Source organism: Dipodomys spectabilis, unplaced genomic scaffold (assembly GCF_019054845.1).
Source record: "Dipodomys spectabilis isolate Male_0828 unplaced genomic scaffold, ASM1905484v1 ptg000340l, whole genome shotgun sequence".
Classification (NCBI taxonomy): Eukaryota; Metazoa; Chordata; class Mammalia; order Rodentia; family Heteromyidae; genus Dipodomys; species Dipodomys spectabilis.
In genome coordinates this window covers 1,347,862-1,370,691 of record NW_024871017.1, presented here as the reverse complement: position 1 = coordinate 1,370,691, position 22,830 = coordinate 1,347,862, and the positions used below count along the sequence as shown (strand labels likewise).

Genomic DNA, 22,830 nt, shown 5'->3' with positions numbered 1-22,830 from the left:
AAAGGTTTATCTACCATCAAAGTCCCAGGCTTCAAACACTGATCACAGACAGTAAAGACCCCACCAGTCTTCAGTAGAAAATTAAGGCTGAGGTGCAGGGAGCAGCTCAGTACTAGATGGCGTGTCGCTTGCACAGCAGGCCCTGGGCTGGCTCAGCCCCAACACCAATAAGAGACAAAGACAGTGGGGGGAGCAGGAAGAAACTAGGCTATAGAACTTTGAAAACAAAGTCTAAATATACAGGCTAAAATTAAATTCAGCTTTTAGATACATAAAGATGAAACATCAAAATACATCAACAGCTTCCCTCTTTGTAATAGCACTTACAGATTAAGAATGTTTCAATTCGTTTACATGGAAATTGTTTAGAAGCCCTGGAGAAAGGCCTGGCTGCGCACTTTAACCCATTAGAGTCATCACGGATACTATGAGAGCTGCCTGTGGCTTCTGAGGAGATGGGCTGGGCTGGAGTCCTGGCTCTGTCACTTCCAGCTATACAGGCCAAGGGATCTAACCTCACTGTGTTTCCGTTTTTCATCTGCGAAAGCACAGCTTAGAACAAGAACTGCCTCCACCGGGATGATGTATGTATAAGGCAGTCACTGGACATAGAGTGCTCAACTACTGCTGCTGTGTACAGGGTGGCTTTATTCATGGACCTACAGCCCTGAGGAAGGGGCTAAGACATGGAACTTTTAAGTGACACTTACATTTAGAATGTCTTATGTTCATCTACCCTACTAATCTGTACATCCTGTTTTTTCAAGATACACTCAATGTGAGTATTCATATTTAGAAAGACTTGAAAAGGTTGTTTTCAAGAGAGACTTAATTGCTGAAGTGGCTTCTGTGTCCAAAGCCATTATTTACTATTTATTATTTTACCTTTTGAAAAAGGTTGTATCTGAAACTTTGCCTGTTATAACCCATAAGAAACCTGCTCGTTAAAACCAACAGAGCTGGGCAACAGTGGCTCATGCCTAGTTTCTTAGGAAGCTGACAGCTGAGGATCACAGTTCAAAGCCAGTCTGGGGAAGGAAAAGTAAATGGCTCTGACCTCCAAAAGTCAGAAGTAGAGGTGTGGGTCAAGTGGTAGAGCACTCGCTTTGAGCAGAAAAGCTCAGGAACAGCACTCAGGCCCTGGGTTCAAGGACCAGGACTGGAATAAAAAAAAAAAAGTTGTTTGTTTAATGTCCATAGGATGATCCACAGCCAGTACCAAACCAAGTTCCTGAGGCCCTGGGTGTGAGAAAAATGGACTTTTCTTATCCAAGTGTGTTGCTTTGGTCAGAAAGTAAAAGAACTGCTTTGGGACAAAGAAGGATTTTTTAAATATAAGGTTTTTGTCTTAATTAGTTTTTTTCCTACATATTTCTTACTGTAAAGATACTGTACAGAGAGGTTACAGTTACACGAGTAAAGTAATGAGCACATTTCCTATTAAGCATTGTTACTGCCTCCTTTGTTTTTCCCCTGCCATCCCTTTCCTTAATTGGTTTTTATAAGATGAAATTAAGCCATACCTCAGAAGACAAAATCTTAGATGGTTCAAGAAATAGCAGAGGGTGTAGGTATATTCTGAGAGTAAATGTGTACCATTAATCTTATTTCAAAGTCAGCTGATATAAACACATTTAACCCAGTGCAAACCAGCCAATCATGAGCAGATTATGAACTTGAGCTCAATCCAAGGAAGCAGAGGGGCGGGGCAGGGAAGAGCTGACAAAGAAGACACAACAAGAAGACCTTCTTACCCTAAGGAGGTCAATCTCAGTACCTCTAAAGGAATGCCATACTTCTGGGATTTTGAACCACCAAAATTTCACAGTGGGGAAAAAAAACACCCAATGCTCAAGTTTTGATACTGGAATATCTAGAATCTCACATTTTGCTTTTCATAAAACTACTTAAAATCACTTCCCAGAACTACATTAGTACTGTCCAATAGTGATACAATCAAACCACAAAAGTGATCTAAGCTTTTCTAGTAGTTGCATTTTAAAAAAGCAAAACAAATGATTTTATTAGTATATTGAACCTAATATACCAAAAACATCATTTCAACTGTTCAACCTAAAAACATCAATAAAGAATTGGTTCAAAGAATTGTAAGGTATATTAAGTAGGTAGGTTTCATTGGGTAGCTGATGAAGAGAACACCGTGTGCTATTCAGGCAGGAGAAGAAGTTTATTACCTAACTGCTGTCCCCGCCTGGGGTGACCCACCCCTGGGCCAGGACTTATCTAGGCCAAGGACAGGAAGAGGTGTGGCCACACAGGATCCGTAAGTGACCTCAGGGCCTGGGACCCTCCTTTGGTCAGAAGGGAGGCCTGTGACCAGAGGTGGCCCAGGATGTGACTCAGCAGGAGGGGGAGGTGGCTGAGGCCAGGTGTGCGGTTATCGAGGTAACAGGCCGGCTGGAGGCGTAGCCAGGAGGGAGGGAGGTGCATGCACAGGGCCGGCACTACCCAGGCAGACCTTACAAGAATGATTTGTGCAAAAAGGTGTCATTTACACTAAAACTTCAAAGTATGGAGCATATCTTCTGCTTGCAGCTCACGTGACCACTTCAAGTACTTCAGAGCCCGTGGCAGAGGACACAGTGCCTTAGACAGCACAGGCCTCTCCCACCGGGAAACTGGGGGAGGGAAAGGAGGCAGCAAACACCACCCCAACACCACCTTCACTTCTTTCTGATGAGGGGGAAAGCGAAGAAAGGGTGGCACTATCCAAGCTTATGAATGCTAGCCTTTCTCTGTGCAACGCCTGCATAGTAACAGCAAAACTGTACTTGAATTATTTTAAAGAACAATGAAACCTCTGGAACTCTAATAGGTTTCACAATACAGAATCTATTTTCTAATTATCACTCTGTAATCTTAAAAGTTACTGTGATCCCTGACCTCCCTAGTCGCCTAGCCTCTGACAGCATGAGGAACTAAAAATAAGTCTTTTAGGACAAAGATTTACAGAGGGGGGGGGGGGGGGGGGGGGAGGAGGGAAAAGAAAGGGGGGAAGAAGGAAGGGGGGAGGAGGAAAAAAGAAAAAGGAAGGAAGTAGAAAGAACAAAGTTGGGAACTGGTGGCTCACATCTGTAATCCTAGCTACTCAGGAAGCTGAAATCTGAGGATTGTGGTTCAAAGTCAGCCCAGGCAGCAAAGTCCCAGTAAGATTCTTTTTTTTTTGGGGGGGGGGGGGAGGGGGTCCGGTCCTGGGCCTGAACTCTGGGCCTGGGCGCTGTCCCTCAGCTCTTCAGCTCAAGGCTAGCACTCTACCACTTGAGCCACAGCACCCTTTCCGGCTTTTTTCTTTTTGCTTCTGTGGTGCTGAGGAATCAAACCCAGGGCCTCAGGCATGCAAGGCAAGCGCTCTACCACTGAGCCACCTTCTCCCGCCCCTCCCCTAAGATTCTTATCACCAATTAATCACTCAAAAACTGGAAGTGGTGCAGTGGCTTACACGGTACAGCATTAGCCTTAAGCAAAAGAGCTCAGGGACACTGGAACAGCACCCAGGACCTGAGTTTAAGACCCACAACCCACCAAAAACAAGAACAAAACAAAAAGAAATGGAGAAAACCAGAAAGCCTCACTGCAAGCTGTTCAGTCACTAGCCACAACCCATTTCCTTTCTCTGCTTCTCCATCTCTGGCCACTCACCTCCTCTGCTAAGAAATCTACAGGGATTTCCTGAAAGTCAGGGCAGCAGGCAACGGAAAACCCACGCTTCCTCACAGATCTAGCACGGGAGTTCCCACCAGCCCACAGAGCACACAGTGAACTCACCAACAGAATGACAGGAAATACAAAGACAAGGTATTCTAGGACAAATGGCTTTTGTCATTGGTTAGTTTCCATCCAGCATGTTAACTTATGTACACAATGCATCTGATCAAGGCCATTCCTTCCATCATTCTTCTTCTCTTTCCTTACAATGTTTTTCAAGGCAAGTTGTTTTGCTTATAAAAGGTTTTGTTAGATAAAAGCTTTGGATCAAGCTGGGCATTGGTGGCTCACGCCTGACATCCTAGCTACTCAGGAGGCTGAGATCTGAGGATCACAGTTCAAAGCTAGGCTAGGCAGGAAAGTCCACAAGAGAACCGGAAGTGGTGCTGTGGCTCAAGTGGCAGAGTGTTCACTTTGAGCTAGAGAGCTCAGGGACAGCACTCAGGCCCAGAGTTCAAGCCCCATGACCGACAAAAAAAAAAAGCTTTGGATCAGACTTGAGGTAGTGGGGGGGGGGACTCCAACACACTTTAGTTCTCTTCTGTTGCCCAAGCTTTGGAAGTAGAGCTATTTGATTTTTTTATTATTACTCAATGTATATTTATTCTAATATTTTTTCATGACTACTGAGTCCTAAACTGTTTATATACATGTAATTATAGAATACAGTCACCTGTAGTCAATGGCTAATAATAAAAGGTAATAATAGAAAAAAAGGAAAGTTGTTTGTAATTCTAACTACTAACCACCCTGCACTTTCTTTTTAACAGATTCACTGGATTTTTATTTTAACTGAAAAATCTTCCTTTTCCCTCAAGATGACAAACAGTTCATTCTTCTGTCCCATTTACAGAGATCTAGAGCCATTTACATATTTCTTTTATTTAGTTTTCCTTGTTGGAATTATTGGAAGTTGTTTTGCAACCTGGGCTTTTATACAGAACACTACAAACCACAAGTGTGTAAGCATCTACTTAATCAATCTTCTTACGGCTGATTTCCTGCTCACACTGGCTTTACCAGTGAAGATTGTGGTTGACCTGGGCGTGGCACCCTGGAAGCTGAAGATATTCCACTGTCAAGTAACAGCCTGCCTTATCTACATCAATATGTACTTGTCCATCATCTTCTTGGCCTTCGTCAGCATGGATCGCTGTCTACAGTTGATATGCAGCTGCAAGATCTACCGAATACAAGAACCTGGATTTGCCAAAATGATATCAACTGTGGTGTGGCTCATGGTCCTTCTGATAATGGTGCCCAACATGGTGATCCCCATCAAGGACATCAAGGAAGAGGCAGAGGTGGGCTGCATGGACTTTAAAAAGGAGTTTGGAAGAAACTGGCATTTGCTGACAAATTTCCTATGTGTAGCAATATTTTTAAACTTCTCAGTCATCATTTTAATATCCAACTGCCTTGTAATTCGACAACTCTATAGAAACAAAGACAATGAAAGCTATCCAAATGTGAAAAGAGCCCTTATAAACATACTTTTAGTGACCACTGCCTACATTATTTGCTTTGTTCCTTACCACATCGTTCGCATCCCATACACCCTCAGCCAGACAGAATTCATAACAGACTGCTCAACCAGGATTTCACTCTTCAAAGCCAAGGAGGCCACACTGCTCCTCGCTGTGTCCAATCTCTGTTTTGACCCTATCCTATACTATCATCTCTCGAAAGCATTCCGATTAAAGGTGACAGAGACTTTTGCTTCACCAAAGGAGACTAAGGCTCAAAAAGGAAAGTCAAAATGGGAAGAAAACGCATAAATTATGGGCCTTTTCATGCTTTCACTTCTTGGCGTACTATACCATAAAGTTACTTCAAGTTTTCAAAGAGAAATAAAAAAGAATCTTGGCAACAAAACATTACAGCTAGCCAGCCAATGCGCTGGTCTCTGCAGAAACCCTTTTTCTCAATGCAGGCAAGGGCTGTGCTCTTTGGGAGATGGGGGATCTGCAGTAGGGCTTGCGCTCTGGGGTAGTGCCAACCCTCACCTCCTGCTCTTGGAGGTGGAGATCTTCAGTAGGGCTTGCGCTCTGGGTAATGCCAACCCTCACCCCCTGCTCTTGGAGGTGGGGATCTGCAGTAGGGCTTGCGCTCTGGGATAGTGCCCTCACCTCCTGCTCTTAGAGGTGGGGATCTGCAGTAGGGCTTGCACTCTGGGGTAGTGCCCTCACCTCCTGCTCTTGGAGGTGGGGATCTGCAGTAGGGCTTGTGCTCTGGGGTAGTGCCAACCCTCACCTCCTGCTCATGGAGGTGGGGATCTGCAGTAGGGCTTGCGCTCTGGGGTAGTGCCCTCACCTCCTGCTCATGGAGGTGGGGATCTGCAGTAGGGCTTGCGCTCTGGGGTAGTGCCAACCCTCACCTCGCTGCTCATGGTTGGCTCTCAGCTTCTAGCCAGCCACATTCTGTGGGTTTCTTATGCACCTTAATCCAAATACTTGCAAAAGAAAACTAAAAAGTCTTACTGAACCAATGTCAAAATGCTAATACCTTAAAAACAAAGAGAATTAAGAATGTAGACCCAGAGTTCTCACTTTAATGCTTAGGATTTCTTGGTGAAAATATGCAAAACAGCCTCCACGTAAGTTATCAGGAACCCTGTCGCAGTGTAACTTTAATTGGCTTCAGGTTACATTTTTTTTTTTTAAAAAAGCAACTTACATGAAATCACCTATTTCTAATCGATCATCACTTCAAAAGACAATAATCTTTCCATTTAAAACTCCAAGTTTTCTAACATGGTAACTGGCAATTTTTATTTTTAAAAAAGCTTGCAAATGCATGTATGATTTCTCCTATGTATTATTTCTAATATGTCAAATATATTTACATTCCACCTGTAGATTCTGAAGGCTTGCTATGGTTAGTAATGATCAATCTAGGGATTTCTTGTTTTTACTATGTGATAATATAGAGTATACAGTCTCTGTTACATTTTCAAGGGAAGCTGTTAAATTGCCTCCTGAAGCTACTGTTTTGGAACAACATGCTCTCATCGAAGGTATAAAAAAATAGCACCAAACAGTCTTAAAACAGACATGGCCACTCTTCACTGGAAGGCTGTACTAAGCGTGGCGCCCTGCAGGGCAGACAGAGGCTTTCAGGTCCAGAAGGGTGATGGCCCAGGTGGGGCCTGTGCTTTAAAGTACAGATGACTCTTCCTTCCTAAGTCTCACCGGGGGTCAAATTAACTCCACTTCCTGTGGTCTAGACACTAATGGTACAGGTAAACCTACTTCCGTGTCTCCTTTCAATATTAGTAAAAACTCATAGCAAAACAGTTGGTAACACATTTGCACTGCTGCACTGTCTGTCAAGACTGAGAAGTAGTGCTTCTAGCTGGGTGCAGTGGTGCATACTGAGGTGCACATGTGCGTGCACGTGCATGGTGTGTGTGTGTGTGTGTGTGTGTGTGTGTGTGTGTGTGTGCGCGCGCACGCACGCGCGCACATGTGAATATATAAGTAAGCAGAGAGATAGAGATACACTGTTCCTAGAAGCCAGGACAAAGTCTGATCCTGAGTTCATTTTTCCATTCAAAAAATTATCTTCTGGCAGTGCTGAAGGCACACACCTACTCAAGAAAGATGGATGTGAGGATCATGCTCAAAGAACCAGAAGGAAAGTCCGTGAGACTGTGAGATTCTTATCTCCAATTAACCAACAAAAATACAGAAGTGGGTACAGTGCCCAGCTTTGAGCAAAAAAGCCAAGTGAGATTATGAGGCCCTAAATTTAAGCTACAATACTCACACTCACTCTCACACACACACACACACACACACACACACACACACGTAATTTTCTACATCTTGAAACTGTCTCCAATCTCATCAGCATGTTTTCTGAGTCTAAAGTAAATACACGGGAACAAAAAGCACGAAGTGCCTATGTGGAATTTACGAAGGTGCTAGACAAATTCTAGGTACCTTAGAATAGCCCATGGGAGAACCCATGCGGGTTGGAACCCCAAGCATTACTCATGTGATAAGTGTGCACAAAACTTGTTCACATTTCTGAAACTCTGTCAACTACCCTGTCGTCCTCACTCCTTGACGTTCACTCACTAGGACCACATACTATAATCAGCAGGAGATAAAAACTTCCTCTTTTTTTGAACTACATTCTTATATTGTCCCATTAAGGAAGAGAAAGAGACTCTTAAGAGTAGTCCTTCCACTGGGCGCCGGTGGCTCACGCCTGTAACCCTAGCTACTCAGGCAGCTGAGATCTGAGGATCACAGTTCAAAGCCAGCCCGGGCAAGAAAGACTATGAGACTCCTATTTCCAATAAACCACCAGAAAACCGGAAGTTCCACTGTGGCTCAAGTGGTAGAGCGCTTACTTGAGCTGAAGAGCTGAGGGACAGCGCCCAGGCCCAGAGTTCAAGCCCCATAACCCCCCCCCCCCCCAAAAAAAAAGCCCTTCCTAAGGTCAATATTGTATTAGCATTAGTTCCCATATTGAAAATTTACTCTAAATTATACTCATGGTAAAGAAGGGTCTGGGACAACTAGTAGTGGAAAGGTATTTTAAAATTGTACCCAATTGTTTAGTGGCCCTGTTATAACTGCACAATAGTTGAATTATGTCATGACTCAATGTGGCAAGGCTGTTGAAAATCACCAAGCTCTCTCCTGTAAGGAAGTGGACGATCTCCTTAGAATACTAAAAGCTGGATCAGCTTTGCAACTACGGTCACATGAACAACAGAATGAAGAAGCCAATGTTTACTGTCTTGTTCAAACACCCAGATGACCAGACACAGGCATCAGGTATGTGGTACTGAGGAATCGAACCCAGGGCTTCATGCATGCAGGGCAAGCACTTTACTACTAAGCCAAATTCCCAGCCTTAGCCCAATTTTCATAAAAAAAAAAAAAAACAAAGCCTGACTCACTTCAAAATTAACACATCTCCCTGTTAAGACTCTGACATTAAATGTACTACCCAGTTTTCTCCATGTGTTTGCCATCTAATTATCAAATTCCAACGGTCCAAACCATGCCCATCTCAACTACAAGTCCTCTGTGCAATTTCAATGTTCTCATTCCCTCTAACATCCATTCAGGAAGAGACTCAGAACACCACACGGTGCTTACAGCACTGACACTGGTGTTTATTATTTTATAAACATTTGTCTCTCTTGTGATTTCTCTGACCTGTACCCCAAAGCTCTTACTCATCTGTACAAACCAAAAGTACCCACCTCCACAGAGTGCACATAAAAACCTACTTGGTAAATGACTTTCAAATTGAAGCAGGAAAACATATTTAGACATCCGCTTCGGTCATTCAAATGCTTTTCATGAGAAGACGCTAATATAGAAAATTCTGCTAAAGCTAGCAAGCCTATAATATCACACCATAAACTTGGACATTAGTATATAAGCTAGCTGATCAGAATTCTAACAAACACAGCAGCAAATGCAAAAACTTACCTATTGCCATTATGGGTATGCCAGAAAAGTAGGTGGCTGGCCAGACCCCCATGAATGACCTTATGATAAAATGACCAGTTATAAACTTATAGGAGCAATGACTTACCAGGGGTATAGGAAAATGTGTTGCGTACTGTAAGTGACGGAGGAGGTCATAATTAGATGGAAAAATTAAGTCTCTTGGTTTTTCTCTCTTCATGAATTTCTCATCATTCACCGACATCCTTCCGCCCAAGGAAGAGTTGACATTCTCACAGGACTCTCCAGGCATGGGAGAAAAAATCTAAGTCATGTAAAGCAAACAGAGATTATAAGTGAAAGAGGACTACAGCAAATCACAGAGCTACATACTAGCACTTCAGAATAATGCCTTTTAGAATAATGCCTTTTAGAATAATGCCTTTTCCTATGCAACTACTGAGCAAAGCTATGTAGAAATTCTGTTAATTTCAACAGAATTCACAGTCAGAACAGTAGGAGTCTGTCAGGATCATGACTCCACATTAGAAGATGGAAAAATGAAAAACACAGGTAAAAAGAAAAAAAATGGGTCCACACCTCCCCAGGGGCCAAAGATAAAAGGTGACATATCCTTCAAAAACATACCCATAGAATAATTAACTCATAAGACACATCAAGGTTTCCATCTGCACCCCAGACATTTCTGTAGAGTTACACACCGAGATTCATGACACATATCACAACAATCCTGAATGAGTGTGCAAGTATGGAGCCAAGGAAGCTATTCTCTAGAAGCTCAAGACATGTGCAGCACATCAACACGGACCATCATGGTGAAACGGCACCCTCACACCCTGAGAGACGATGATCCCAAAAGGAACAAAAGTGTAAACACGTAGTCCACTGGGAAAACGGGAGTGATGGTATGCAAAGGAGGGAAAGCAACCAAAACTACAGGTGAGCTGAGGTGAGACAGTAGCAGGCCACGACCCTTGTGACTTAGGGTGGAGAATGACAGTGCCTGCTTATCTCACAAGCACCAAAGTCATCCTCAAACACAGGACAAGAAATAAAAAGGACGGAGACAAGAGCGGGTGGGTAAATGCCAGTAAGAATTGAAGATTGAACCTACTGGAAACTCCGAACCAAAGTCAGTTTTAAAGTCACTCTTGTCTACTTCATCAAAAATGTTAGTGGCTCCTGAGTCAAGACCCATATGCGCCATAATACTCTGTTCCTGGTGATTGCCAGAGAAAGAAAGTCACATTGTAAATGCTGCAGCTTGAGAGAGCGAAGCTAGGAGGTGGCACAGCTCAAAACAAATGGACTGAACACTGACTTAGTAACTGTAACCCCTCTGCTCGTCACCTTACAATCAATTTTTTTTTAAAGTGACGCTACAACCTGACAGTGAGATCTTTAAACGCCCTCCCCCAACAATGTCTTTCTTTCGCATTGCTTTAGACAGTCACAATCAGACCCCTCCCAGGAGGGAATTCTAACTTTCAGAACACTTTAAGGAAAGAGCACCTAGCTTTCTGATATAAAAGCAAACTGTCCATAATTTCTCCTTCGTCAGGCTGTTCTCAGTCACAAGCTCATCAACTTCACTTAGCATGGAAAACCCAAGACTGTAACTAAGATGTAAGATACCTAGATATTCAATAACAGAAAATAAAAAGGAGAAGCTTTAAAAACAAGCAAACCTACTCTGGTGAACAAACTAAGAAACAAATGTATTTATTAAAAAAGCCAACATTTAAAATCCTGTACATTTGAGGATACAACAAATCTTTAACATTTTCTACTTCCCATTTCTATGATTTGTCCTCTTTTTTACTTGAAATTTGAAATATCTGGAACCATGTCCAAAATAGCAGCATTTGACAGAGATGCCACAGTATAAATAATAAGACATTTGAGAAACAGAGATTCAATTTTTAATTAATTGAAAAATAAGATACATTCTGACTGAAACATCATTTCCCACTATGTATAAGAGTGAGATATGTAATGAACAGTACATTGGGGAAAAGATGCTCCTTAGAATGAAAATTCAAATGGGATTTTTGGTCAAAGCAGATTCAGTCTGGAGTACAAGATTAAAAGAAAACTAGAAGCTAGAAATAGATAACACTTGAAGCATATCAATTTAATCTATAACATCATTTTTTATAGCTGGCCATACATCTCTTCATTAAACAGTCTTGTGATACACAAAAGAAAATTCTGGAAGGCAGAGTTTAAATGACCTTTCTGAGTGAAGAGAAGAAAGTACACAACTAAAACTCAACCACCATTAGATCACCAAACTAGCCACTCGAGAAGGCGGTGTGGGCTGGAGGTGAGCATTGCTCACGGGCCCTACCTCCATCCTCCCGTCACGGTCCTTCAAACAGTGCTCATCCATGTGGTCTCCTGCTGGGGACTGCGGTCCAGTGACTGACAGGTCTCCTCGGGAGATGAGGGTGCACATGTAGGCATCATGGGAGAAGATGTCATGGCGGATGAACTCACAGAAGAGCAGCACCAGGTTCACAAATTCCACCTTCTCGCGCTCACTGTTGGGATCCGCTGAGGACACACAAACTCAATCAGGAACACACCAGTCGCTAAGCCCTATTCACATGTTCCGGCCCTTCATAAGCAGCCTTTCTTTCTTCTTAAAACTTACTGGAATATCTGTGAGGCACCAGCATTTTGCACAGAGCTGACAAGCAGACTTTGAGTGCTCAAACTCTAGGCACAATTTCTAGTTTAATGACAGCAGTCCCCAACAAATGAGTGTACATAATCATGTGACTATGAAGCACAACAGACTGCTATCATCTCAATTTGCCAGTTAGTTTGTGACTATTTTTATACCTTCTGTGCATCCACCTATTTGTGGGATATGTATGTAAATTCTTCACAGAAGAATTTAACTTAAATAGTATTATGGAAAAAAACAGTAAATATGATCCACTGAGGTTAAAAAAAAAACACCACAGGAGTAAAAGGACAGAGATGACACTTTTCATTAAATAATTCACATAGTCCATCTATGTAACCCATAGTGGAACTACGTTCTGAGGCTTTTGGGGGGATAATCTAAAACATTCGAGCCTAAGCCTGCAGCACCTATTTGCTGGCATCACTGCATTCACAAACACCAATGGGAGAGAGGGTTACTCACAGCACTGATCTCACGCTAACTTTGACCTAACCGTCTCCTGCTATCCGTTATCTCAGTGACAAGCAGCCTTTTTGTCAGTTATGGGGCTTGAACTCAGGACCTGGGCACTGTCCCTGAGCCTCTCTGTGCTCAAGACTAGTGCTCTACTACTTCTGGGTTTTGAGTGGTTAAGTAAGAGACTCATGCAGATTTTTCTGCCTGGGCTAGCTTTGAACTTCGATCCTCAGATCTCAACCTCCTGAATAGCTAGTGTTACAGGCATGAGCCACCAGTGCCTGGCTACAGCCTCTTCACAGAGGAAAGAACAGCTGTTTCCACAGGCTGACATTAACGTGCTTGCTAAGGACAGGAGGAGACCATGAAGGGGCAGCATACAACCCTGGGACTTGGGATGCGAGAGGCAGAGCTGCCAGCGCATGTGCTGGCCACAGGTTCTGCCTCCAGGACCATGGCCACCCTTCCCTTTCTCTGCTTCCTTTTCTTTATTACCTACTCTCTACATTCCACTGTCCTCTACTTCCACTCTCCTCCTATGCTAGAAAGCCACACCTCCTCCCCTCCCCTCCTCACAGCCCCCTCCCCTCCTCACAGCCCGCCCTCCTCACAGCCCCCCCCCCCTCCTCACAGCCCCCTCCCCTCCTCACAGCCCCCTCCCCTCCTCACAGCCCCCCCCTCCTCACAGCCCCCTCCCCTCCTCACAGCCTCCCCCCTCCTCACAGCCCCCTCCCCTCCTCACAGCCTCCCCCCTCCTCACAGCCCCCTCCCCTCCTCACAGCCTCCCCCCTCCTCACAGCCCCCTCCCCTCCTCACAGCCTCCCCCCTCCTCACAGCCTCCCCCCTCCTCACAGCCCCTCCCCTCCTCACAGCCTCCCCCCTCCTCACAGCCCCCTCCCCTCCTCACAGCCTCCCCCCTCCTCACAGCCTCCCCCCTCCTCACAGCCCCTCCCCTCCTCACAGCCTCCCCTCCTCACAGCCTCCCCCTCCTCACAGCCCCCCCTCCTCACAGCCTCCCCCCTCCTCACAGCCTCCCCCCTCCTCACAGCCCCCCCTCCTCACAGCCCCCTCCCCTCCTCACAGCCCCCCCCTCCTCACAGCCCCCTCCCCTCCTCACAGCCTCCCCCCTCCTCACAGCCCCCTCCCCTCCTCACAGCCTCCCCCCTCCTCACAGCCCCCTCCCCTCCTCACAGCCTCCCCCCTCCTCACAGCCCCCTCCCCTCCTCACAGCCTCCCCCCTCCTCACAGCCTCCCCCCTCCTCACAGCCCCTCCCCTCCTCACAGCCTCCCCCCTCCTCACAGCCCCCTCCCCTCCTCACAGCCTCCCCCCTCCTCACAGCCTCCCCCCTCCTCACAGCCCCCTCCCCTCCTCACAGCCTCCCCTCCTCACAGCCTCCCCCTCCTCACAGCCCCCCCTCCTCACAGCCTCCCCCCTCCTCACAGCCCCCTCCCCTCCTCACAGCCCCCCCCTCCTCACAGCCCCCTCCCCTCCTCACAGCCTCCCCCCTCCTCACAGCCCCCTCCCCTCCTCACAGCCTCCCCCCTCCTCACAGCCTCCCCCCTCCTCACAGCCCCTCCCCTCCTCACAGCCCCCCCTCCTCACAGCCTCCCCCCTCCTCACAGCCTCCCCCCTCCTCACAGCCCCCTCCCCTCCTCACAGCCTCCCCTCCTCACAGCCTCCCCCTCCTCACAGCCCCTCCCCTCCTCACAGCCCCCCCTCCTCACAGCCCCCTCCCCTCCTCACAGCCTCCCCTCCTCACAGCCTCCCCCTCCTAACAGCCCCTCCCCTCCTCACAGCCCCCCCTCCTCACAGCCCCCTCCCCTCCTCACAGCCTCCCCCCTCCTCACAGCCTCCCCCTCCTCACAGCCCCTCCCCCCCTCACAGCCCCCCCCTCCTCACAGCCCCCTCCCCTCCTCACAGCCCCCCCCTCCTCACAGCCCCCTCCCCCCCTCACAGCCCCCTCCCCCCCTCACAGCCCCCTCCCCCCCTCACAGCCCCCTCCCCTCCTCACAGCCCCCTCCCCTCCTCACAGCCCCCTCCCCCACTCACAGCCCCCTCCCCCCCTCACAGCCCCCTCCCCCCCTCACAGCCCCCTCCCCTCCTCACAGCCCCCTCCCCTCCTCACAGCCTCCCCCTCCTCACAGCCTCCTCCCCCCCTCACAGCCCCCTCCCCTCCTCACAGCCTCCCCCTCCTCACAGCCTCCTCCCCTCCTCACAGCCCCCTCCCCTCCTCACAGCCCCCTCCCCTCCTCACAGCCCCCTCCCCCCCTCACAGCCCCCTCCCCTCCTCACAGCCCCCTCCCCTCCTCACAGCCCCCTCCCCTCCTCACAGCCCCCCCCTCCCCTCCTCACAGCCTCCCCCTCCTCACAGCCTCCCCCTCCTCACAGCCTCCTCCCCTCCTCACAGCCCCCTCCGCTCCTCACAGCCCCCTCCCCTCCTCACAGCCTCCCCTCCTCACAGCCTCCCCCCTCCTCACAGCCCCCTCCCCTCCTCACAGCCCCCTCCCCCCCTCACAGCCCCCTCCCCCCCTCACAGCCCCCTCCCCCCCTCACAGCCCCCTCCCCTCCTCACAGCCCCCTCCCCTCCTCACAGCCTCCCCCTCCTCACAGCCTCCTCCCCCCCTCACAGCCCCCTCCCCCCCTCACAGCCCCCTCCCCTCCTCACAGCCCCCTCCCCTCCTCACAGCCCCCTCCCCTCCTCACAGCCCCTCCCCTCCTCACAGCCCCCTCCCCTCCTCACAGCCCCCTCCCCTCCTCACAGCCCCCCCCTCCTCACAGCCCCCTCCCCTCCTCACAGCCCCTCCCCCCCTCACAGCCCCCTCCCCTCCTCACAGCCCCCTCCCCTCCTCACAGCCCCCCCCTCCTCACAGCCCCCTCCCCTCCTCACAGCCCCCCCCTCCTCACAGCCTCCCCCCTCCTCACAGCCCCCTCCCCTCCTCACAGCCCCCTCCCCTCCTCACAGCCCCCCCCTCCTCACAGCCCCCTCCCCTCCTCACAGCCCCCCCCTCCTCACAGCCTCCCCCCTCCTCACAGCCCCCTCCCCTCCTCACAGCCCCCCCCTCCTCACAGCCCCCTCCCCTCCTCACAGCCCCCTCCCCTCCTCACAGCCTCCCCCTCCTCACAGCCTCCTCCCCTCCTCACAGCCCCCTCCCCTCCTCACAGCCCCCCCCTCCTCACAGCCCCCTCCCCTCCTCACAGCCCCCTCCCCTCCTCACAGCCTCCCCCTCCTCACAGCCTCCTCCCCTCCTCACAGCCCCCTCCCCTCCTCACAGCCCCCTCCCCTCCTCACAGCCCCCTCCCCTCCTCACAGCCCCCTCCCCTCCTCACAGCCCCCCCCTCCTCACAGCCCCCCCCTCCTCACAGCCCCCTCCCCTCCTCACAGCCCCCTCCCCTCCTCACAGCCTCCCCCTCCTCACAGCCTCCTCCCCTCCTCACAGCCCCCTCCCCTCCTCACAGCCCCCCCCTCCTCACAGCCCCCTCCCCTCCTCACAGCCCCCTCCCCTCCTCACAGCCTCCCCCTCCTCACAGCCTCCTCCCCTCCTCACAGCCCCCTCCCCTCCTCACAGCCCCCTCCCCTCCTCACAGCCCCCTCCCCTCCTCACAGCCCCCTCCCCTCCTCACAGCCCCCCCCTCCTCACAGCCCCCTCCCCTCCTCACAGCCCCCTCCCCTCCTCACAGCCCCCCCCTCCTCACAGCCCCCTCCCCTCCTCACAGCCCCCTCCCCTCCTCACAGCCTCCCCCTCCTCACAGCCTCCTCCCCTCCTCACAGCCCCCTCCCCTCCTCACAGCCCCCTCCCCTCCTCACAGCCCCCTCCCCTCCTCACAGCCCCCCCCTCCTCACAGCCCCCTCCCCTCCTCACAGCCCCCTCCCCTCCTCACAGCCTCCCCCTCCTCACAGCCTCCTCCCCTCCTCACAGCCCCCTCCCCTCCTCACAGCCCCCTCCCCTCCTCACAGCCCCCTCCCCTCCTCACAGCCCCCTCCCCTCCTCACAGCCCCCCCCTCCTCACAGCCCCCCCCTCCTCACAGCCCCCTCCCCTCCTCACAGCCCCCTCCCCTCCTCACAGCCTCCCCCTCCTCACAGCCTCCTCCCCTCCTCACAGCCCCCTCCCCTCCTCACAGCCCCCTCCCCTCCTCACAGCCCCCTCCCCTCCTCACAGCCTCCCCCTCCTCACAGCCTCCTCCCCTCCTCACAGCCCCCTCCCCTCCTCACAGCCCCCTCCCCTCCTCACAGCCCCCTCCCCCCCTCACAGCCCCCTCCCCCCCTCACAGCCCCCTCCCCTCCTCACAGCCCCCTCCCCTCCTCACAGCCCCCCCCTCCTCACAGCCCCCCCCTCCTCACAGCCCCCTCCCCTCCTCACAGCCCCCTCCCCTCCTCACAGCCTCCCCCTCCTCACAGCCTCCTCCCCTCCTCACAGCCCCCCCCTCCTCACAGCCCCCTCCCCTCCTCACAGCCCCCTCCCCTCCTCACAGCCCCCCCCTCCTCACAGCCCCCTCCCCTCCTCACAGCCCCCTCCCCTCCTCACAGCCCCCCCCTCCTCACAGCCCCCCCCTCCTCACAGCCCCCTCCCCTCCTCACAGCCCCCTCCCCTCCTCACAGCCTCCCCCTCCTCACAGCCTCCTCCCCTCCTCACAGCCCCCCCCCTCCTCACAGCCCCCTCCCCTCCTCACAGCCCCCTCCCCTCCTCACAGCCCCCCCCTCCTCACAGCCCCCTCCCCTCCTCACAGCCCCCTCCCCTCCTCACAGCCCCCCCCTCCTCACAGCCCCCTCCCCTCCTCACAGCCCCCTCCCCTCCTCACAGCCTCCCCCTCCTCACAGCCTCCTCCCCTCCTCACAGCCCCCTCCCCTCCTCACAGCCCCCTCCCCTCCTCACAGCCCCCTCCCCTCCTCACAGCCCCCCCCTCCTCACAGCCCCCTCCCCTCCTCACAGCCCCCTCCCCTCCTCACAGCCCCCCCCTCCTCACAGCCCCCTCCCCTCCTCACAGCCCCCTCCCCTCCTCACAGCCTCCCCCTCCTCACAGCCTCCTCCCCTCCTCACAGCCCCCTCCCCTCCTCACAGCCCCCTCCCCTCCTCACAGCCCCCTCCCCTCCTCACAGCCTCCCCCTCCTCACAGCCTCCTCCCCTCCTCACAGCCCCCTCCCCTCCTCACAGCCCCCTCCCCTCCTCACAGCCCCCTCCCCCCCTCACAGCCCCCTCCCCCCCTCACAGCCCCCTCCCCCCCTCACAGCCCCCTCCCCTCCTCACAGCCCCCTCCCCTCCTCACAGCCCCCTCCCCTCCTCACAGCCCCCTCCCCTCCTCACAGCCCCCCCCTCCTCACAGCCTCCCCCCTCCTCACAGCCCCCTCCCCTCCTCACAGCCCCCTCCCCCCCTCACAGCCCCCTCCCCCCCTCACAGCCCCCTCCCCCCCTCACAGCCCCCTCCCCTCCTCACAGCCCCCTCCCCTCCTCACAGCCTCCCCCTCCTCACAGCCTCCTCCCCCCCTCACAGCCCCCTCCCCCCCTCACAGCCCCCTCCCCTCCTCACAGCCCCCTCCCCTCCTCACAGCCCCCTCCCCTCCTCACAGCCCCTCCCCCCCTCACAGCCCCCTCCCCTCCTCACAGCCTCCCCCTCCTCACAGCCCCCTCCCCTCCTCACAGCCCCCTCCCCTCCTCACAGCCTCCCCCTCCTCACAGCCTCCTCCCCCCCTCACAGCCTCCCTCCCCCCCTCACAGCCCCCTCCCCTCCTCACAGCCCCCTCCCCTCCTCACAGCCTCCCCCTCCTCACAGCCTCCTCCCCCCCTCACAGCCCCCTCCCCTCCTCACAGCCCCCTCCCCTCCTCACAGCCTCCCTCCCCCCCTCACAGCCCCCTCCCCTCCTCACAGCCCCCTCCCCTCCTCACAGCCTCCCCCTCCTCACAGCCTCCCCCCTCCTCACAGCCCCCTCCCCTCCTCACAGCCCCCCCCTCCTCACAGCCCCCTCCCCTCCTCACAGCCCCCTCCCCTCCTCACAGCCTCCCCCTCCTCACAGCCTCCTCCCCTCCTCACAGCCCCCTCCCCTCCTCACAGCCCCCCCCTCCTCACAGCCCCCTCCCCTCCTCACAGCCCCCTCCCCTCCTCACAGCCTCCCCCTCCTCACAGCCGCCTCCCCTCCTCACAGCCCCCTCCCCTCCTCACAGCCTCCTCCCCTCCTCACAGCCCCCTCCCCCCCTCACAGCCCCCTCCCCTCCTCACAGCCCCCTCCCCCCCTCACAGCCCCCTCCCCTCCTCACAGCCCCCTCCCCTCCTCACAGCCCCCTCCCCTCCTCACAGCCCCCTCCCCTCCTCACAGCCCCCTCCCCTCCTCACAGCCCCCTCCCCCCCTCACAGCCTCCTCCCCTCCTCACAGCCCCCTCCCCTCCTCACAGCCCCCTCCCCTCCTCACAGCCTCCCCCTCCTCACAGCCTCCTCCCCTCCTCACAGCCCCCTCCCCTCCTCACAGCCCCCTCCCCTCCTCACAGCCCCCTCCCCCCCTCACAGCCCCCTCCCCTCCTCACAGCCCCCTCCCCTCCTCACAGCCCCCTCCCCTCCTCACAGCCCCCCCCTCCTCACAGCCCCTCCCCTCCTCACAGCCCCCTCCCCTCCTCACAGCCCCCCCCCTCCTCACAGCCCCCTCCCCTCCTCACAGCCCGCCCTCCTCACAGCCCGCCCTCCTCACAGCCCCCTCCCCTCCTCACAGCCCCCCCCTCCTCACAGCCCCCTCCCCTCCTCACATCCCGCCCCTCCTCACAGCCCCCTCCCCCCCTCACAGCCCCCTCCCCCCCTCACAGCCTCCCCCCTCCTCACAGCCCCCTCCCCCCCTCACAGCCCCCTCCCACCCTCACAGCCCCCTCCCCCCCTCACAGCCCCCTCCCCTCCTCACAGCCTCCCCCTCCTCACAGCCTCCTCCCCCCCTCACAGCCCCCTCCCCTCCTCACAGCCCCCCCCTCCTCACAGCCTCCTCCCCTCCTCACAGCCCCCTCCCCTCCTCACAGCCCCCTCCCCTCCTCACAGCCCCCTCCCCTCCTCACAGCCTCCTCCCCTCCTCACAGCCCCCCCCTCCTCACAGCCCCCTCCCCTCCTCACAGCCCCCTCCCCTCCTCACAGCCTCCTCCCCTCCTCACAGCCCCCTCCCCCCCTCACAGCCCCCTCCCCTCCTCACAGCCCCCTCCCCTCCTCACAGCCTCCTCCCCTCCTCACAGCCCCCCCCTCCTCACAGCCCCCTCCCCTCCTCACAGCCCGCCCTCCTCACAGCCCGCCCTCCTCACAGCCCCCTCCCCTCCTCACAGCCCCCCCCTCCTCACAGCCCCCTCCCCTCCTCACAGCCTCCTCCCCTCCTCACAGCCCCCCCCTCCTCACAGCCCCCTCCCCTCCTCACAGCCCCCTCCCCTCCTCACAGCCTCCTCCCCTCCTCACAGCCCCCTCCCCCCCTCACAGCCCCCTCCCCTCCTCACAGCCCCCTCCCCTCCTCACAGCCTCCTCCCCTCCTCACAGCCCCCTCCCCTCCTCACAGCCCCCTCCCCTCCTCACAGCCTCCTCCCCTCCTCACAGCCCCCCCCTCCTCACAGCCCCCTCCCCTCCTCACAGCCCCCTCCCCTCCTCACAGCCTCCTCCCCTCCTCACAGCCCCCTCCCCTCCTCACAGCCCCCCCCTCCTCACAGCCCCCTCCCCTCCTCACAGCCCGCCCTCCTCACAGCCCGCCCTCCTCACAGCCCCCTCCCCTCCTCACAGCCCCCCCCTCCTCACAGCCCCCTCCCCTCCTCACAGCCCCCTCCCCTCCTCACAGCCCCCCCCTCCTCACAGCCCCCTCCCCTCCTCACAGCCCGCCCTCCTCACAGCCCGCCCTCCTCACAGCCCCCTCCCCTCCTCACAGCCCCCCCCTCCTCACAGCCCCCTCCCCTCCTCACATCCCGCCCCTCCTCACAGCCCCCTCCCCCCCTCACAGCCCCCTCCCCCCCTCACAGCCTCCCCCCTCCTCACATCCCCCTCCCCCCCTCACAGCCCCCTCCCCCCCTCACAGCCCCCTCCCCTCCTCACAGCCCCCTCCCCTCCTCACAGCCTCCCCCTCCTCACAGCCTCCTCCCCCCCTCACAGCCCCCTCCCCTCCTCACAGCCCCCCCCTCCTCACAGCCTCCTCCCCCCCTCACAGCCCCCTCCCCCCCTCACAGCCCCCTCCCCTCCTCACAGCCCCTCCCCTCCTCACAGCCTCCCCCTCCTCACAGCCTCCTCCCCCCCTCACAGCCCCCTCCCCCCCTCACAGCCTCCCCCCTCCTCACAGCCCCCTCCCCCCCTCACAGCCCCCTCCCCCCCTCACAGCCCCCTCCCCTCCTCACAGCCCCTCCCCTCCTCACAGCCTCCCCCTCCTCACAGCCTCCTCCCCTCCTCACAGCCCCCTCCCCTCCTCACAGCCCCCTCCCCTCCTCACAGCCCCCTCCCCCCCTCACAGCCCCCTCCCCTCCTCACAGCCCCCTCCCCTCCTCACAGCCCCCTCCCCTCCTCACAGCCCCCTCCCCTCCTCACAGCCCCCCCCTCCTCACAGCCTCCCCCCTCCTCACAGCCCCCTCCCCTCCTCACAGCCCCCTCCCCCCCTCACAGCCCCCTCCCCCCCTCACAACCCCCTCCCCTCCTCACAGCCCCCTCCCCTCCTCACAGCCTCCCCCTCCTCACAGCCTCCTCCCCCCCTCACAGCCCCCTCCCCTCCTCACAGCCCCCTCCCCTCCTCACAGCCTCCCCCTCCTCACAGCCTCCTCCCCTCCTCACAGCCCCCTCCCCTCCTCACAGCCCCCTCCCCTCCTCACAGCCCCCTCCCCCCCTCACAGCCCCCTCCCCTCCTCACAGCCCCCTCCCCTCCTCACAGCCCCCTCCCCTCCTCACAGCCCCCTCCCCTCCTCACAGCCCCCCCCTCCTCACAGCCCCTCCCCTCCTCACAGCCCCCTCCCCTCCTCACAGCCCCCCCCTCCTCACAGCCCCCTCCCCTCCTCACAGCCCGCCCTCCTCACAGCCCGCCCTCCTCACAGCCCCCTCCCCTCCTCACAGCCCCCCCCTCCTCACAGCCCCCTCCCCTCCTCACATCCCGCCCCTCCTCACAGCCCCCTCCCCCCCTCACAGCCCCCTCCCCCCCTCACAGCCTCCCCCCTCCTCACAGCCCCCTCCCCTCCTCACAGCCCCCTCCCCTCCTCACAGCCCCCTCCCCTCCTCACAGCCCCCCCCTCCTCACAGCCTCCCCCCTCCTCACAGCCCCCCCCTCCTCACAGCCCCCTCCCCTCCTCACAGCCCCCTCCCCTCCTCACAGCCCCTCCCCTCCTCACAGCCCCCTCCCCCCCTCCTCACAGCCCCCTCCCCTCCTCACAGCCCCCTCCCCTCCTCACAGCCCCCTCCCCTCCTCACATCCCGCCCCTCCTCACAGCCCCCTCCCCCCCTCCTCACAGCCCCTCCCCTCCTCACATCCCGCCCCTCCTCACAGCCCCCTCCCCTCCTCACATCCCGCCCCTCCTCACAGCCCCCTCCCCCCCTCACAGCCCCCTCCCCCCCTCACAGCCTCCCCCCTCCTCACAGCCCCCTCCCCTCCTCACAGCCCCCTCCCCTCCTCACAGCCCCCCCCTCCTCACAGCCTCCCCCCTCCTCACAGCCCCCCCCTCCTCACAGCCCCCTCCCCTCCTCACAGCCCCCTCCCCTCCTCACAGCCCCTCCCCTCCTCACAGCCCCCTCCCCCCCTCCTCACAGCCCCCTCCCCTCCTCACAGCCTCCCCCCTCCTCACAGCCCCCTCCCCTCCTCACAGCCCCCCCCTCCTCACAGCCTCCCCCCTCCTCACAGCCCCCCCCTCCTCACAGCCCCCTCCCCTCCTCACAGCCCCCCCCTCCTCACAGCCCCTCCCCTCCTCACAGCCCCCTCCCCCCCTCACAGCCCCCCCCTCCTCACAGCCCCTCCCCTCCTCACAGCCCCCTCCCCCCCTCCTCACAGCCCCCTCCCCTCCTCACAGCCTCCCCCCTCCTCACAGCCTCCCCCCTCCTCACAGCCCCCTCCCCTCCTCACAGCCTCCCCCCTCCTCACAGCCCCCTCCCCTCCTCACAGCCCCCTCCCCTCCTCACAGCCCCCTCCCCTCCTCACAGCCTCCCCCCTCCTCACAGCCTCCCCCCTCCTCACAGCCCCCTCCCCTCCTCACAGCCCCCTCCCCCCCTCACAGCCCCCTCCCCCCCTCACAGCCCCCTCCCCCCCTCACAGCCCCCCCCTCCTCACAGCCCCCTCCCCTCCTCACAGCCCCCTCCCCTCCTCACAGCCCCCTCCCCTCCTCACAGCCCCCCCTCCTCACAGCCCCCTCCCCCCCTCACAGCCCCCTCCCCTCCTCACAGCCCCCTCCCCTCCTCACAGCCCCCCCCTCCTCACAGCCCCCTCCCCCCCTCACAGCCCCCTCCCCCCCCTCACAGCCCCCTCCCCTCCTCACAGCCCCCTCCCCTCCTCACAGCCCCCTCCCCTCCTCACAGCCCCCCCCTCCTCACAGCCCGCCCTCCTCACAGCCCCCTC

General features: G+C 56.5%; 2 protein-coding genes across 3 annotated transcripts in view; one reads left to right on the top strand and one right to left on the bottom strand.

The window, feature by feature from the left end:
* Positions 1 to 22,830, bottom strand: part of Med12l (mediator complex subunit 12L) — a 231,938-nt gene that overhangs the window by 151,230 nt on the left and 57,878 nt on the right. The window contains exons 13-15 of one of the 2 annotated variants that reach the window (XM_042665626.1): positions 11,512 to 11,717; positions 10,276 to 10,380; positions 9,289 to 9,465 (exon numbers count right to left, since the gene is read on the bottom strand). In XM_042665626.1, coding sequence (XP_042521560.1) covers positions 9,289 to 9,465; positions 10,276 to 10,380; positions 11,512 to 11,717 — 488 coding nt within the window. The remainder of the gene's footprint in view (positions 1 to 9,288; positions 9,466 to 10,275; positions 10,381 to 11,511; positions 11,718 to 22,830) is intronic. The other variant, XM_042665625.1, reaches the window with a different exon arrangement.
* Positions 4,545 to 5,567, top strand: Gpr171 (G protein-coupled receptor 171). The gene has a single exon (XM_042665660.1). It carries the CDS (start codon positions 4,545 to 4,547, stop codon positions 5,502 to 5,504), a length of 960 nt encoding a protein of 319 aa, XP_042521594.1. The 3' UTR covers positions 5,505 to 5,567.